At 41.7% G+C, this 18,159-nt stretch overlaps 3 protein-coding genes across 3 annotated transcripts in view; 1 reads left to right on the plus strand and 2 right to left on the minus strand.

Annotated features, from left to right (window-relative positions):
- Positions 1–314: 314 nt before the first annotated feature.
- Positions 315–2,823, plus strand: iscua (iron-sulfur cluster assembly enzyme a). Its single transcript, XM_079686215.1, has 5 exons — positions 315–472; positions 1,275–1,388; positions 1,469–1,579; positions 1,670–1,748; positions 2,248–2,823. Exons 1-5 carry the CDS (start codon positions 371–373, stop codon positions 2,337–2,339), a joined length of 498 nt encoding a protein of 165 aa, XP_079542341.1. The 5' UTR covers positions 315–370; the 3' UTR covers positions 2,340–2,823.
- A 3,549-nt stretch (positions 2,824–6,372) lies between these two features.
- tmem119a (transmembrane protein 119a) lies at positions 6,373–11,753 on the minus strand. Its single transcript, XM_079686213.1, has 2 exons — positions 11,628–11,753; positions 6,373–8,644 (listed from the first exon to the last, which is right to left on the minus strand). Exon 2 carries the CDS (start codon positions 8,626–8,628, stop codon positions 7,885–7,887), a length of 744 nt encoding a protein of 247 aa, XP_079542339.1. The 5' UTR covers positions 8,629–8,644; positions 11,628–11,753; the 3' UTR covers positions 6,373–7,884.
- Positions 11,754–13,555: 1,802 nt separating this feature from the next.
- Positions 13,556–18,159, minus strand: part of coro1ca (coronin, actin binding protein, 1Ca) — a 30,968-nt gene continuing 26,364 nt past the window's right edge. Inside the window, exons 9-11 of the mRNA XM_079686202.1 lie at positions 17,998–18,055; positions 17,624–17,866; positions 13,556–16,040 (exon numbers count right to left, since the gene is read on the minus strand). Of these exons, the coding sequence (XP_079542328.1) occupies positions 15,921–16,040; positions 17,624–17,866; positions 17,998–18,055 (421 nt within the window). The 3' untranslated portion in view covers positions 13,556–15,920. The remainder of the gene's footprint in view (positions 16,041–17,623; positions 17,867–17,997; positions 18,056–18,159) is intronic.

Consider the following 18,159-nt stretch of genomic DNA (forward strand, 5'->3'; position numbering starts at 1 on the left):
AATAGGAGTTTTATTCATCAGATAGTTTAGATATGTTTTTTTTCTTCAACTCTTATATATTTTCACTCTTTTGGTTCGTTTTGTATGCTATTTTTAGATGTTTATGATTGTTTATTTTTCTACTATTTTCCATTTCTAATGATGTGCAATATTTGTTCAACATGCTTCGGCAACAAAAACACTTCCCAAATTGGGACTAATAAACTATATCTTATCTTATGTTACATGTGTCCCCTGTAGTGGCTGCTGTTCGCCTCTAGAGGGCGCTCCTTTCTCGATGAGCCCTTCTGCACTTGTTTGTCAACAAAGGGTGCTCGTCTTCTTTCGTGCTCACTCGTTGGTTTCTGTTCATCACCATCGTTATTTCAACATGGCGATTGTGTCTCTGCGAAACTCCGCGTCTTCGCTGTTGTTATTTAGCAGACGTTTATTCAGCCCGGAGCTCAAGACACAGTGTTTATATCACATAAAGGTAACTCAAATGTGTTTTAAACTCGTAATGTCACATGTGTTATTGATGTCACACGTTTTACTGAAGGTAAACTACGTTATGTGTCGTGTGAATCTCACGGGGTCAAACCTGTGTCCACACGAGTTAAGACCATAAGACCCTGGGTTCTTTGTATAACTTAACTCATATTGTAAGAGATTGGCAATAGCTGTTTTCAACTTGCAATTTCAATGGGTATAACCAGTTATTACTGCCGATTTTTGGGTTAGGGTTTTATGTATGCACCACGACACCAGGTCAAATTCCTCGTACGTGTAAACCTACTAAACCTGTTTCTGATTCTAACAAGGTACATTTATTAAAGTACTTATGTACAATTTTGAAGTACACCCCTGAGTAGTCTCAGTTTATGCTACTTAATACTTTTACTTCACTACATGTTGTACAATATTGTACTTTTTACTCCACTATATTTATTTGACAGCTTTTAGTTACTATTTACTTTAAATATTTAGATTTTAACCTAATACAAATAATACATCAATTATTGAATACACTTTGACATACATTTATAGGTTAAGATATCCAACTGCAGTATATGAAGTTATTCAAATCAGCTCTACATTTACCACCTGTGATAAAACACATCAACAATCACCCAGTAACTCAATATAAGACTGGAAGGTCTTCTTAGTATGTCAAATATTTTAAGCTGTGAAACATAAATACATACAGTAGGGTAGCTAACTTAAACCTATAGGTCCTATCTCTACTACACTCTAAAACAATTACATCTAATTTTCCGTGTGTCTCGTTCCTCAAGGTGGTGGACCATTATGAAAACCCAAGAAATGTAGGAACTCTAGACAAAAACTCCAAGAATGTGGGGACTGGTTTGGTGGGTGCACCGGCCTGTGGTGACGTAATGAAGCTTCAGGTAAGTTAGAGGTCAAATGATACTGCTGTCATGACTCTCATTACTTTTGTACAACTAGGTGTATTCTATGTTGTTTTTAGATCGAGGTGGATGACCATGGCGTGATTGTTGATGCAAAGTTTAAGACATTTGGCTGCGGATCAGCCATTGCCTCCAGTTCTCTAGCGACAGAGTGGGTGAAGGGGAAGTCGGTGAGTTTGTAAAACATGGATTGAAAGAAGAATAGTGGCATTACAAGTCCTGCTTTTAAAAAAAAATCTAAGTCTGCTTTCATTCTGTAGGTGGAAGAAGCTCTGAAGATCAGGAACACAGACATCGCCAAAGAACTCTGCCTTCCACCAGTCAAGCTGCACTGCTCCAGTAAGTTCAAAGCAACACAATGACATACTGAAAGTAGCACTGTCATGTTCACAGTAAGGGTTATAACACAACTGAACTCTCGTTACTGAAACCAAAAGTATATTCCATTATTTGGTTCTTCTCAGTTTTTGTGCATTTAGAATAGGTCTGGGCTATATTTCTATAGTATTCTGAAACTACAAATCATCTTTTGGATACTTTAATATGGCATACATGTTTTCCAGGGTTTTAAAATGCAGTGATGTCATTGTCTGACCTTACAAGACTGTTAAAGCTGTTTGATTAATTGTATGAACAATCAGTCATTATATCCACTTTACTGATGGCTACTTAAACAAAATCTCATTGAATTTTCTTAGTACGAATGGTCAACAGTTGACATTTCTCAACTCACTTCTTCAGGGTTTTCCTTTCAGTTGTTAACAGGCTGTTTAAACAATCAACGCTTCTTTCATGCTCAAAGTGTTTGTTTAAACTCTTCCCTCCTTTGTTCTTTCAGTGCTTGCAGAGGATGCCATTAAAGCAGCGCTGTCAGACTACAGAATAAAACAACAGGACAAGAAGGAGAAGTGTGTGCAAGCCACCGGTTAATGGGTGTTATTCACAATCCGTTGTGTCTCCAGCCCTGTAAAGTTTCACTGCAGTGCTGTTTGAAAGGATGGATCGCCATAATACTACACCAGGTCTTCAGGGAGTTATACACCATGAATCTCTTCAGAAAATGGCAGGGGTTTTTGGTTATCTGCTTCTCATCTCATAATCAGTCATTGGCTCTTTATTGAGGCTGATTTTGGAGTTGTAAGTTCATGGTAAACATCTTAATTCAAACTCAACATGGCTCCTCCTTTGCAGTGTTTTCTACACAGAAACCAAATAAAGAAATTAGAAACTATAGTTCAAGATTTTTTTCAACACTTGTTGGCCTTTCCTCTTTATTTGGCTGAATCGTATAAAATCACATCTCCATCGTGAAGGATTCAGTATAAAAATGCAGTTAACAGCTAAAGAACGCATACAATATCATTATTCAGAGTATTCTATGGCTGTGTGTGCCTATTGTGAATAAAGTTATTTTTTTTTTTAAAATCCGTGCCTGTGTGTCATTGTCATCCACCAGACCCTACATTAAGCGGCGCCACCTGCTGGTGCCGTAGGAGAACCTTTTTCAGTACGAGCAGCACCACCAGCATCAGGAGAGCTACTAACACACATAACGCTGCCAGCAGGGAGACGACCAGCACAGAGTCTTGTTGTGTGAGCGGTCGAGGGTCCAGAGTGGGCCGGGGTGCATCTCTGTTAGTAGAGAGCAGAGATCGAGTCCCTTCAGCAGGGGTTGTGTTAACGTGAGGAGGGGACCCACTTGTGATGTTGTCTCTGCATTTCTGTTCCTCAGCAGGGACTGAAGTGGTTTTTAAATCAGGTGAGTTAGATGGTTGTGTTTTATTTAGGGACAAACACTCCTCATAGGTGAGGGTCTCTAAAGAGTAGTGGTCAAGTGTCACACGAGTCTTATGAGCATCTTTGGAAAGAAGTCCATCAGTGGTTTCTTCTGATATCAGCTCCGACTCTATTCCCAAATACTGCTTGGGTTTAGATGGGCTTGGTCCCATGGGCTTCACTGTCTCCAGGGCAGAACTCAGGTCCAGTTGCTGTGTCCTCTCATTAGGCTTCACTGTCTCCAGGGCAGAACTCAGGTCCAGTTGTTTTGTCCTCTCATTGGGCTTCACTGTCTCCAGGGCAGAACTCAGGTCCAGTTGCTGTGTCCTCTCGTTGGGCTTCACTGTCTCCAGGGAAGAACTAAGGTCCAGTTGTTGCGTCCTCTCGTTGGGCTTCACTGTCTCCAGGGCAGAACTCAGGTCCAGTTGCTGTGTCCTTTCGTTGGGCTTCACTGTCTCCAGGGCAGAACTCAGGTCCAGTTGCTGTGTCCTCTCGTTGGGCTTCACTGTCTCCAGGGCAGAACTCAGGTCCAGTTGTTGTGTCCTCTCGTTGGGCTTCACTGTCTCCAGGGCAGAACTCAGGTCAAGTTGCTGTGTCCTCTCGTTTGGCTTCAGGACACGAGGACAGATGGCCATGACGGACAGATCCAGAAGCAGGCGGTGAGCGAGATGGACCGGCTCGCTGCAAACCAGGTCTGTGGCCCTCCTCACCCTGCCTCTCAGAAGCCAGCGGTAGAGATACAAGATGTCACACTCACACACCCAGAGGTTGTTGGTCAGGTCCACAGATCTGAGGCGCGGCAGGCCGTCGAACGCGCTCTCTGGGACCGAGCGCAAGCAGTTGCTGTTGATCTTCAGGACCTGCAGGTTGACCAGAGCAGACAGAGAGGGCAGGTCCATGACCGAGATGCAGTTTGCTGAGACGTCCAAATTTGTCAGTGATGGAGGGAGATTTAGAGGGAGGCTTGTAAGCTTGTTGCCCTTCAGAATCAGGACCTGCAGCCTGGGGAGACCCAGAAAGGCCCCCGGTTGGATGGCACTGATGCGGTTTTCCTCCAGATCCAAACGAGTGAGGTTCCCCAGTTGTCGCAGGGCGCCTGAGGTTATAAACGTGATGCGGTTTTCTTGCAGCAGCAGGGACTCCAAGCTGGGGGGGAGGCCACGGGGGAAGCGGGGCAGCAGGTTGTGACTGAGGCTCAGCTCCTGCAGGCCGGAGAAGGGCCGCAGCAGGTGGTCCACGTTACACAGCTGGTTCCTGGCCACAGAGAGCGCCGCGGTGCTGAGAGGGACGGAGCGAGGCAGCGACCTGAGGCCCAGAGACTCGCACAGGACCAGGAAACCTGGGCAGCAGCAGCCGGGGGGACAGGGGGAGGGGAGGAGGCAGGCCAGGGGACCGATGCAGAGAACCAGGAGGACATAAACCTTTCCACCACATCTGCAGCCAAGCATGACTCACTGCCAGGAATAATGAAGACGACCACATTAAACACATTTCTTACATGCTACAACTTAAAACTGGTACTTCAAATGGCTAATAACGGGTTTATTAATGATTACTAGATATGTTAACAATGCTTTTAGCATCAGACATTACCAAAGGCCTCGGGAAAATATCCCAGATATCACTTTTTTCACCCTTTAAACCTTTTATCTCTGACCTTTGACCCTCTAAACAGGAACTACATGAGATGTGAAACAACATCCATGTATTTATAAACAACTGCAAACCTCTTATAAAGCCATTATTAGCAACATATAATAATTTAAACTCATAAAATATTACTTATAAGGCTGAACATGCCCAAAAATGAATTATGAAAGGCCCATACACACTTACCATTTCCTCTTCCTGTTTTATCGGCTCCTCAGCGGAGATGGGCAGGATTGTCCGCACGTGGCCCCCTGTCTCTCTTTAGATATAACCACTGATGAGAATTCCTGGCAGATTCTCATCAAAGTTTAACGGCAGCCTCAAGGTGCTGTGTTACCTATTCTGGATCCTCTTCACCTCTCAGAGTGATTGACAGGTCTGTGAAAGAGGTCAAACTACACAGAGCAAGAACTTCAGCTAGAGATGTCCTGTTAAAGAGCACACGGGTATCCCAGATATATCCTGATCTGACGTTACCAAACTTCCTGTACACAGTCAAATGTAGACCTCGAACAGACAGTGTTGCTGGGTGGTCCTGCAGCTGTGTGTCCTCCCGTCACCAGGTGGGAAGAGTGAAAGTGAAGGGGTTGTACTTTCTCTAATTATTTAGCACCTCATTGACAAAAGAGCGGGGAATCTGACCCCGGTGCGAGGTTCTGTCAGGGCTCACGTTTCAGCCCCCACAGGATTACGTTAGCCTTAGAGCTGCTGTCGTCATGTTGGATGTTTGATCTTTGAAGAGCGGACACACTTTTGATCCAGAGCAAACTTTTTTTATTAACGGATTGTGCTTTAGGAATATTAGCAATATGTAATCACACTTTAATAATGTCGTGACACATTTTAACAATATATTTGCATATGTGTGAACCTGAATCAATGTAAAAGTGGCAGATGGTGTAAAAGAAGGGCATTCACACACATAACTGATATCAATACTTCACACAACGGTTCTTTTTCTTTGCCCTTTAAAAGTAAGAAACCCAAAAGTATTGTCTCTGAATACTGAAAGAAATCAGAGTCTTAAGATTCATACAGACACTACGTGAAGGCTTGTTTAGGATCAAAGGGCTCTGTATGGATCTGGTTCACTGCTGCTGAAATATTTAAACAATCTTGTAGAGTTGCCAGTGAAGGACAACGGGGCCCTCGTCATCTCCAGGCTCCGATACCTTCTGCAGGCCGGGGTCCAGGTGTGATGGTGCCTCGCCACGGCCAACCATAAAAATGTGTGTGTGTGAGAGAGAGAGTGTCTATGTGTGTGTACAGCTTGGCCTTGTTAAGTTGGAAGACAGCTCCTCCCACCAGAGAACACATATACAAATCTGACATTTGGGCAATTACCTTAAAAATAGTTACCCATGATCCTTCAGTGTATGCAGCTCTGAATTACAGTCCCGAGTGGAACATAATGTTCAAGTAGTCATCCCTTTTTTTTTTTTAACCCTGCCTCGCCTATTCTAATCTTAGGTTTCTACGGAGCTGCATGTCTTTCATCGTGAAACCCTTTCCACCATTTTCAATAATGACAGAAACGTTGTTAACAACAATTTTATTCAACACAAGCAAAACAAAACTGTCACTTACAAAGGAAGCATCTGTTAGGAAACATCTGAGGAAAACAATCTGAGGTTAAAAAGTATTTAAAGAGAAAAGTCTGGCCCATAAGGCATACAAACTCACACGTTTAGAGTCATTGACTTCAGTAAGGGGACAGTAAGATGGAGAGTTTTAAAAAATCTTACATTTTAGTCAAACAAAACCATAGGAATATCAAAACAAATACAGCTAAATATAACAGCAAAACAGGCCAACTATCTATCCCTGTACTCAAGCTTTTGACCCATTACTCATTATTACATTAAAGATAAAACCCATTATTTAAATTAAACATAAGTATTACTTATTAAAATTAAATAAAAACCTGATTCACAAAGTTTTTGTACCCCCCCAAAAAGCTGCTTCTTTTTTTTTAAGGCAGATCAGAATTATCAACCAAAATAAATATGTATACAGATAGATAATATATATATGTATATTTGTACTTAATGTAACCAGTAACACAGTTGAAAATTGTGCTTTTGGTGTAAAGCTTTGTGAATTAGGTTTGTGAAGTAAAAAGCAATAGGATATGACGTAAAAAATGAAATAACAAACGAAGATAAGTAAATATGAAAGTAAATAAAAAGAGATTGTTTTGTTAGAACAATCCGGCTTCTGGCTTCTCACTTTGCGTTATTTACAGCAGCAGAGGTGAGCTCTAAAGAGGTCAGAGCTCTGAGCCGCAGGAGAGACGCCGAGGCGAACAGCAGGACGTACGAGGAGATCCCTCGTCAAGGCAGGCATGAGTCACACATCTCTGTGTCAACAACACACGGATACTGATCTGTCATTGCTTTTAGGGAGCCATGGAAAACCAATGGCTGCCCATTTATCAGCATTTTTATTTTTCTCTTTTAAAAACGATTGTATCCATAAAGAAAAATGGTAATTCACGGTTTCAAGTGATGCTACCTTAATGGCACAGTAACATTATATTAGTCACTTAAATACAAAAGATAAGACACACATATGCCTTGTGATGGATAAAAGATCCATGCATTATATCTGTCTCAAAATATTGACTTAGTATTAGAATAATGATAATCTTTCTGAACACAATGACTTACTTATAATCATTAACTACTGGCCAACCACTGCAAGACTAAGGACCACTGAGCCTCTTTAAACTGAAAGGTTGTCAGCGGGTAAAAAGAAAAAGCCATTATCAATTGTTGGCTTTTTAACCCTTTATATAAATCAAAAACTTTGAGATGCAACTTTTGTAGACAGAATGTATGCAGCTAAATTCAATAGTTTAACTTTTAATTTAATTCAGATCAGATGAGAGTTATATTTTGGGAGTGAGCTTTACAAATACATTTCCTGCTGGCTGTTGTTATCCAAAGGTATTTCAGATTCCAATCCCAATGACTTCTTTCCAAATGTGTACAGTATAACCAGTCAGATCTTGTTGTTCTGGCATGGTTGCCACCATCAGCCCTGACCCCTAGTGGTGACCCTTCTTCAGGTGGCAGGTGCAGACGGTGCAGGCGGGGCTGGCGCTGGTGCTGGGGCTCTGCTGCACCTCCTCCTTGGGCTTCGGCTGCTCTTTCTGTTTGGGCTCCTCTTGGCGCTTTTCCACCTCCTCGACCTCCCGGACCTTCTTCACCTCCTGGCGAGGCGACGACCGGACGTCCCGCCCCCTCTCTCCCACCAGAGCCTTGGAGGGCTGGCGCAGGGTCTTGGGGGAGGCCATGCTCTGAGTCTGGACCCTCTTGACGTGGTCCACGGCGTAGGGCCTCTCCACGGGCTCACTGGAGTTCTTGGGTGCGTTTGTTTTGCTTGCCGCAAGCTTCTTGTTTGAGTTAGGGAGGGGTTTGTAGGCTTCCAGCTTGCGCTTCTGACTCATGGCAGAGGCACAGCAGATGATGAAGACCATGACGATGAGTAGAGAAGTCACAACGATGATGATGAGCAGATGCTCCTGCAGGAAGTCCACCACTCGGGTGAAGACAAAGTCCTTCAGGCGGATCATGGTGGTGGTGATGGTGTTGGTGATGGTGGCGGTGAGGCTGGGGGGTCCAGTAGCAGCGGAGATGAGAACGGGGGCTCGAGTGGTGAAGGAGATGGGAAGGAGCTCCAGCCCTGCTTCATCCCCACTGCCGTCCATGGAGATGTTGTACAGCGGAGTGGCATGACACAGCGAGAGCAGGGTCACACAGGTGGCAAGGAAAAACGTGTGGGACTTCATCTTCTCTTCAGCGGTCCTGCAACAACACCAACATCATGAATTTAGCATTAAAATTGATTTATTTGTAATTCTTATCTTGAGGAGATCCACTGACTTAGTGACTTGTGACCCCTTGGAGGTGAGCTTTGCAAAAGACTGACAAATCTAGCCTGTCTCTGTCTTGAGGTCACAGAAGTCCTCTAGCAGCATTGTAAAGCTCAGGGATAAACATTGCATACACTTTCTTTAATCCAAACACAAGCCGATTTTCTTTTAAAGGGAGTTATAAAAGGTACAATAACTTTTTCTTGGCGAGCAAAAGCCTCGTGCAGTGACTTCCTGGAGTCCGCCGGTTGGTGTTTATTTGAACTTTGGTTAACCACGCTCCCTGTGATTTGTCTTTATGCAAAGCTAGGCTATATACCTCCTGGCTTAGCTAAATATTTATTGTAAACATGAGAGTGTCAATCATCTTAATCTAACTATTGGCAATAAACGTTAAACAATTTCTTTAAAGAAACGGACCAAGAGAACAGACGAAGAAGACAGAAAATATAATGTAAAATATGAAGTTGTTTGGAAGATTTTTAATAATCTTCTGATCCCTGGTTTTTCTTGGGACCCGTTTAGAAACTATACTCACCAGTGTCAAGCAGTCTTTAATGTAAACTATGCTAATGAGAGAATAATAATATTGTTTTAAGAGCTTTTTCCATCTGAAATGTAACTCCAGTAATCTTTGACTCAAGTTGTTCTGCCTTTCCCATCTTTCACCAGATCTATTTTAGCAGGCAGCAGAGTAGCCATTACTTATTTGGGGTGGAGACAGTGAGTTTTGGTGCTGAAGGCCTTATAATTTGTAAAGTAGAGGGAGGCCCATCCACCACACCAAAGCCAAGAGGAAGCTATATTCCAGGGGAGCACAGAGGCGTGGGAGACCTGCGGCTGCGGCCTCTATATTTACACCGGGCAGCAGCTGCTGAGCACCAGCCGAGCCGCAGCAGCACAGACGGATGGAGAGATTCCTGCTTCCAGGAAAATGTACTGACAGAACATCTGAGTGTTTACATGTACTAACCCAATATTACCTTTCTTCCATTTCCATCTCAATGTCATGTTGAACTCTAACATAAGGTAGCTAGTGTTGCACAGAGACGGCAAAAGTAGATACAACCTTAATCAAGTAGAAGTACAGATGCTTGTGTTTATAAATACTCTGGTAAAAGTAGAAGTACTGACTAAACTTCATTACTCAAGTAAAAGTAAAGAAGTATGGGCTTTGAAATGTACTTAAGTAAAAAGTACCCATAACTACCAGCCGTTTTAAAGAGTACCTGACCTCCCTTTATATTAATAGAACAATAATGTAATTGTTAGCTAATGAATGTTTCGATGCTGAACAACGGCAACATGACAACGTTTTCATTGGTCCCTCTTCTTTAGAGAAGACCAGGAAATGATGGATACACAGATCGAGTTTCAATCAATAGGCACGCAATGACTCTAAATAATAATGATCACGCCACCAAACACACATTCAAACTAAAGTAACAAACCTGTTTTGTAAGAAGTAGAAAGTACAGGTATTTGTGTTCAAAATGTAAGAAGTAAAAGTAAAAGTCGTTGTGGAGTAAAGTACTGACCCCAGAAAAATGTACAGTAACAAAGTATTTGTACTCCACTACTTCCCACCTCTGGTGTTGCAGGGCTCAGTCTGTCACCATTTACAGTATTTAATTACACGGTGCTAGGATGTAAAGACAAGCTTTTAATCAGCATCATGCTATAGAAACCTGATTTCCACTACAGTGAGATCCCCCTCCCTGTGTGGTCGCTCATAAAGTCTCCGCTCTGCTGGACCACAGAGGGCTGGGTCTTCATCCTTGGATGTACAGCTATAGTACAGCACTGCCCTCTGAATCTTATAATTACAGACATAATTACATTCCCTGTATTTTTCTGGAGGGGCCACATTACCTTCAACTAAATACCTTCAGACATCACTGGGGCGATTCATCCCTTTCATGACATTTGAGTGCTTCATCTCTCCAACTCTTAATTTTCTTTTAATTTAAAAAAAAGCTTTTCAAACCTTATGTGTCCATATGTCTACGATGACATCTTAAGGGCTACATCTAAAAGGAATGAGCTCTATGTCTTAGCTATTATTTTGGACACATTTACACGAATTACAGTCTGGCATACGTGGACGTTTAGGAAAAATGCGGTTTAGACCAAAATAAAATAAAGTAAAGCTTGCCCAGGAAATACACATTTGCAAAGATGGAGCCTCTGGAATAGTTTAGATAATCTCAAAGCATTTTCTTACATACAACATATTTGTTTATCTCAAGGTGTAGGCATTACGTGTACAGAAATACAGAGTGTAAATGAGTCCCTCTGTATAAACATTAATTACATTTCTCATAATTTAAGTAAAGGTCAGTATTGTTTTTAGATGTTAGCAGCGTCAGAAGAAGTCCATTTTATAAGAGGAAACTGCCAATACAACAAGGAAAACATATTATTACAAGTAAATGCTCTGCGTTATGAAAACGTAATGAAGGAATACGACAAAAGTGTTTGTAGCAATGCATACTTTTTGTGTCAAAAGCACAGTTATGCATGACGAAAGATTGCTGTATAATTGTATTAATATAACAATAGAGTTAAAGATAATTAGACTTCTTTAGTTTGTTCTGTAAAAATGCAAAATATTTTATAAATTGAAAAATCTGTCTTGTTACCATAGCTAATAAGTAAATGTGCTTCTGCTTAACATAATGAAGTATAAAATAGCATAAAAAGCATACTAATATGCAAACAAAGATACTTAAGAACAAGCATCTTAAAATTACCATATTGTAATACATTTATCTCCAATACTACATGTTGTATTAATGAATTTGAAAAATAAAATATTACTCATCTTATTGAGCTCTGATGTAAATGAAATTGGCTGTAGACGTTACACTCTTTATAACATCCACTTTAAATTGCAAATATAAACATATACTTACAGAATGTGTAATCCTGAGTTTATCTTGAGTTAGGAATACAGAGAGGAAGAAAAGGGGAGACAAAGTCCGGAGAGGAAAGTAAGAGTGAAGAGTATCCGAGCATCCGCCCTCCCTGCTCAGTAATACTGACCGTTTTTTTACTCAGCCCTGAAAAGTCTGCTTGCTGCGAAATGATGTCCATCCTTCTTTTTCTCCGACCTCCCACCACCACTCTTCATCATTCTGCACTCATGGGGCGTCCATTTGGGATTCAACCTTTTTACTGTACATTATGAATTATGACAGGGAGGGAGCAGCCATGCAGAGTGATTCTGTACATACTTTTACACCATTATTTATTATATATAAAGAAATGCTGAACTGTCTTAGGAAGGGAATTCATTTTGTATTAAAGTGTATTTTACCACAATGTTTGCTGACTTAAGTTAATTTAACTTCAGCCTGAGTTTTCAGCTTGACTCTCCCTGCAGAGATGTCGCAGAGAGAACACGAGTCTCATGTTTTAAGGAAATGTGTATTTCTGTCCTTGGCGGGGCGAGTCCCAAAACTCCTCTGCCTCCCACTAGGTCCTCTCTAATTAAGTGCCCGTAGATTACAGCCTGTGTACTTGAGCAGCGTAGAAAGAAAGCAACCCCTTTCATCCCCAAACACATGTACAGGGCGAACATATAAACGGCACAGTCTTTTAGCAGCACTTATCTCTGGATACATCCCTAAATATGCAGGTTGACTATTTAAAGCTGCCGATGCGTTCTTTCTTATTTCATTCGGGTTCTTTTGACAGATGGTGTGAGATGTTGATGTTATAGCTGGTCAGAGTGGGCTTTCGTTGAGAAGCCAGCAATTGTGCAGGTTCAGAGTGAAATAATCTTTTACACTATTACTGTGTCACACAATGTTGTAGTTTTGAGTTTGTAATGCATGATGTAACAGAGACAGCATTAGTATGATAAGTTATAATTAGTGGCTTAAACACAAGAGTTGTTCCATCACTAACTCTGTCTTTATTTCAAGCTACTGCACTTTCAGTTCACTATCCATTTGGGGCCATCTACTTTATAGTTTGTGCCCCAGTCAATATAAGAGAATACGATTTAAAACAAAGGCATATTAAAACACCTGAACCAAATAATAATTTATCCCATAACAAAGTTTGATACAGCTGATATAAAAGTCAAATATTAAGATACAAAATGTTGCACTAGCTGACATGGTCCTTTGTTGCTATTAGCACTTTAATTTTATTTCGTCCGTCGCACATACAGTAGGCTATACTATCCTGCTGCAGTAAACAGTCGATGTGTGACACACTCAACAGAGCACTAAATATTTATAAATCTGGAGCAATAAAAGGTTCCCAATAAATGCAGTATTTTCTTGTCGGTTTGCAAGTTTCTAAAAACGACAGTAGACCGCAGTTTACGAGAACAAAAACGACATTATACAAGCAATACCATTTTTTTAAAGAATCAGGTATACCTATTGGACAGGTTGAGGAACACACATTGTTGGTCTTTCATTGAAGATTCAACTTACCGTCATTACGTAGTACAGGTACTACTACTATGTAACAAAACGGTTTCTCTGTATTTGACCCATCCAAGTGTTAGGAGCAGCGGGCTGCCATTATGTACGGCGCCCGGGGAGCAGTGTAGGGAACGGCGCCTTGCTCAGGGACACCCCGGTAGCACTTGGTCTTTCCGGGACTTGAACTGGTGACCTTCCAGTTGCCAAGCCCCTATGGACTTCGCCACCACCGCCCTTCATGAGGTTTGTTGACACGAAAATATAGGATAAATTGGAAGTTTGAGTTTTTATTTCTCTTAAGAGTCTTCCTGTTGGTTTCATTGCAGGTTCAGATTTGTCGTACTAAAACTGTGGACTTATAACTGACACAAAACAGTAATGATTGAATGCAAAAGATCAGGCCATTTTAAAAATTCTTTATTAATTTTTCTTATAATCAACGGAGGCTCTGCTTTTCTCATGGTGCATTATGGCAAGGTGCAGGGAACACAGACAAAGGGGAAACGTTTAAAACCCACCTCCCACACAAATACCCTCTTCAGCACAACCACAAAAGAAATAAAATAAGAAAATACGGTCATGTTATTTACAAAGCTTTCACTCAGTTTTTCTAGACCTAAATTACAAACATACATCTATCTTTCAACTGCACACTTCTCCAACCTACAGAGTCCCTTTGGATCGCTATTCACTACTACTTCTCATCTCCTCTCTGTGCCGACAGTGCTATAAAGAGTGGCGGTCTGATATACACGATATGGCAGTATAACAGTAAGCACGCTCAGATGTCCTTATATTCTACGACACGCTGCTCCAAGAAGCCACGATGACTCAAAAAGCGTCTCGGTTTGACATTAGGTGTTTTGAATACCCGTATCCAGATGGAAAGTGTCAAAATGTCACCGTGCATTCTGCCAAACCCCAAGCCTGGTGTATTGTGGGATGGATTGGCAGGAGTTCATCACAGTACTTTAGGAGCAGGGTCGTCTGAACTTAGGTATAGCACCTACAGTAGTGGTTTTAAAGCCGGCCACCTATCAACTCTTCCATTTACTACACATATCTACTCTCACAACAGTCCCCTACAAACACTTCCATGGTTACCTCTATGGCACTTTCAGGTCTTTACAGTGGTAACAAATATTGAAGGCAAACAACAGACTGAACCATTACCCGTCTCAGCTTCCCACTGGGAAACTAAACTAAAACATCGAGAGGAGCTTTATTGTAGCCGTCTGATCAAACCAGCTCAGACTGGACAACACAATGGTTCTTTGATATTCTGATAACTATACTGAACAGGGGCATCTGAGAAATAAACCATTAAAAAAAGTGGAAGTACTAAGAGGGATATTAGCACAGCTGGAACAAGAAACAGGCTAAAAATTAACAGTGAAGCAATATCCCAACGATTCAATTCATCCAAGATGGAGGCTAGTCCTTTTCATAACCCTCCCCCAAATAAGAAACAAAGCAGGAACATCCTAAGTGACAGGTACCCAAAAGACCAAATACATGAGGCACATATTCACACACAATCTAGGCCTTTAAGGTCTATCATGAACAGTTTCTGAAGCAATCTCCAGTTTTACCACCAGAAGGTTTGAAATAGTCAATGTGTGATTACTTGTCGTCATGTCAATTCCTGTTTAGTTTGTTCAGAATGTACAGATCTGAGATGGCAATTAAAGCAAATGAACAGAGACAAAAAAATAATCCCACTACACTTGACTGCAGCTTCTAAACACTGAGGTCGGTGTCTGTACCGGTCACAGAAACAAAGCAGAGCTGAGGTTGAAAATCCACAAAGTTGGTATTTTCAGTGGCAGCACATCGATGTCACAATAACAACCAACCAGTGCAACCGAGTCACGCCAGTACAGTGTTCACAGGAGGAGGAACGTTGCAGAAGTATTTTTTCCCCGACACAACAAAAACTGCCAATAAGATTTGTGGAATGTGTTTGTCCTTTTTTTTTTTTTTTTCTTTCAATAAGCACACGGTGCATGTTAATGAAGCTAAACAGAGAGGAATGCATGTTTACGTGGACTATTGTCACAGCCTGAATGACGGGAAGCGACAGGAATGAGGAGAAATGGCAGAAAGCAGGAATTACTTTGTGCAGATTCAACACAGACAGCGGGAATCATATGTAATGTCTGGGTGCTTGGCGAAGACTGTGGCAGCTAAATCATTCTTCAACCTGAATTTATTTCCCCCTGATTACAGTTTGAGATCTTTATAGAATAACCAAATGATTCAAATTATTTTTATCTCGCAGTATCGATGACCCCCTTACATAACCTGGTCTTCTGCGCTGTTTGCATTTTGACTCCTCCCACACAGAGAGAAAGAAATACTTTTGGGGGTGTAAACAAAATGTCAAATTTGGCAACATTATCATTTTGGGCTATGGTGATATGAAACATTGATACTTAAAAAATATCTGGGTATGCATTTTGGCAAATGGGGACTATTTTCTTGGTCGTATTTCTAAAAATGCAAAGGACTATGTTAGACCTTTTTTAGACAAAAATAAAAAAGCAACTGCCACATGATTAAAGGAAAAGGGTCCTTTGTCAACATAAAGAGTGACACGTCCTTATTCCATCTGAAGGAATGGAATTTAAACTGGGGGTCGGGGGCTGGCTAAGAAAAAGTTCATCTGGAATGTTGCTAGGGATCGTTGCTAGGCAAGCCTCCAACGAAACACGGTCCCCCTGCCAATGGAACGTCCTGAATTGTAGCGGGTCGGGTAAAGGGTCCCTAAATGGCAACTTTGGACATTTGATCTTCAAGTTTGATGATTCTCTTCTCCTGACTGCTGACCAGGTCCTTGAGGGATTTGATTTCTTTCAAGATCTCCTCCAGCTTGGCTTCAGACTTCTGTGGGAGACACAAGAGACGAGAAGTTTACACAAGTACACGTTTACATGTTGCATAATGCACATCCCCGACAACACACAAATACGCTGTTTATTTAGTAAAGGCTGTTAAAACTTAAAGATTTTATTTAATTACAGACGTCATTAGTTGTTCACAAAGCAAACAACCGAATACTTCCAGAAAATATAAACAAATTCTACGTTTTAAATTCAGAGGATGAGCAGAAGGAAATGTTTCTTTAAGCATCAGTCTGCACGGACTACTTTAAAGCAGATGTGTATTTCTGTAGTTGGCGTTAAACTGAGGAATTCTTTACCAAATGATTCAAAGGGCTGTATGAACATCTTTAAGTTTAAGAAAATATATACAGTAAGAATAATTAGACAGTATGAAGATGTCGGGTAACATGTTTTGCTGATGGTAGATTGTTGTGTTGATTTTGATTCCTTGTTACTGTAAGTATTGGTTGTAAGCAGCTTGGATTGACAGGCCATCTATTTTTGAATAAGGGGCAGGTCAAAGAATACTTTCTTCTCCTTGCTCCTATCCATCATGGGCTACAAAAAAAAAAAAACAGCTTACAGTGTACATGTCTTGTTTTATAGTAATTGCCATGAGTGGAATACAACTATTATAATAATAGTATTGAACCAATGTCACAATAGTGCATTAGAGCCTTCCCAGTCTCAGAGTGTCGGAGGTTCAGGCCTGTGGCAGGGTCTGGCCCTCTGAGGGTTAACATGTTTGCTGGAGCTCAGTGGGCTGTGATTACAGAGCAGGCCTGCCTACAGACTCCTGGGCTGGGTCCCAGGCGGGCGGGCTGTGTTGTGGGTGAGGTGCGGCAGGACGCCCAGCAACAGGCGCCCAGAGCAGAGCCAGAACCCTCAGTTTGTGGGTCAGAGAGTGGGCTGAGCAACATCTACAAACCACCTCCTGAGGTCAGCCAGCAATCTGCTCTCTGCCGACGCACACACTGTCTTCTTAACACTGAGCGCCCCAGAGAGGCTACTACAGAGAGGAGGCCAGAGGGAAGGGCATTAATACGTGAGTGATAAGGGTGGGGACTATGAGTATCACTGTAACTGTTCATGGTCTATCACCCTGATGGGAGTAAGTATTTGGTGGGGGTGACAAAGCTTGTACTTGTTCTTTGTCAGTTATCTTTTGATAAACAGCTGAAATCACAGTTAGTGATTAGTTGATAACTCATCTGAATTATTATTAAAGTTTATAAAAAGGGATTTACTGCTTTTCTGTGTCTTATGGGACATAAACTGAACATCTTTGGACTGTTTGTACGTCAAAAGACACCGTATTAAAACGTCACCTTGAGCTTTGGGGAAATTGTAATAGTTGCGCCCAGAGAGGTAAAGAGATCAATTATAATTTAAAGAAAACTCTTTAAGATTATTATTACCAGGCATTTGATTGGTATCGCTTTCACGTTGTGTGTCATCATTTCATGTGTATATGTCTATCTGTGTACATATGTTGTCACAGTGGTATCTTTACATCCAAGCCACCATGTAATCCTGAGATACATTCATCAACCACACAAATGTTATCAAATGCAAAAGACTCACAATCGATGGAGTTGGGGAGGCGGACTTGTTGGCAGGGCTCGAGTTCTCTGTGTTCTTGGTCGCCTTGCCATCCAAAATGTTCTTTTTGACCACCTTGAATTCGCGATTCTTGCCCTGGACGTAGCCGTTCTTGAGGGAGATGAGGATGGGGTCTCCGTTCTTGCCATCAAACCAATCCTCGGCCTCCAGGGCAGGATCAGGGCCAGATGTGTCTGGGTACAAGTCGTCCTGGAACAGGTCCGACTGACAGAGAAAGATAACGTGACAAGCTGTGAGAAAAGCTACACATTTCAAGAGAAAGCCCCCTCCTGGACGCCAGTGATTCAACAGCAGATAAAAGGTCTGTACGTCTGCCATTCAGGATGAGGTCTCACCTTTCTGGGTACAGTCATCACGATAGGCTCACACTTCCTTTCGTGCAGTTTGAAGAACCTGCCAACAAAACACATTTAAGAATGACCTCACAATCCAATGATTTATTGAAGAACAACAAACAGTGTTTTAGGACAGATTACTGGAGACTTCCCGAGAGGGTT

The sequence above is a fragment of the Notothenia rossii genome (genome assembly GCF_949606895.1).
Source record: "Notothenia rossii genome assembly, chromosome: 6".
NCBI classification, from domain to species: Eukaryota; Metazoa; Chordata; class Actinopteri; order Perciformes; family Nototheniidae; genus Notothenia; species Notothenia rossii.

Coding starts and splice junctions, on each gene's coding strand:
- iscua (XM_079686215.1), top strand. CDS start 371: ATGGCGATTGTGTCTCTGCGAAACTCCGCGTCTTCGCTGTTGTTATTT. Junction 473..1,274: donor AGTGTTTATATCACATAAAG/GTAACTCAAATG, acceptor TCGTTCCTCAAG/GTGGTGGACCATTATGAAAA. Junction 1,749..2,247: donor AGTCAAGCTGCACTGCTCCA/GTAAGTTCAAAG, acceptor TTGTTCTTTCAG/TGCTTGCAGAGGATGCCATT.
- tmem119a (XM_079686213.1), bottom strand. CDS start 8,628: ATGAAGTCCCACACGTTTTTCCTTGCCACCTGTGTGACCCTGCTCTCG.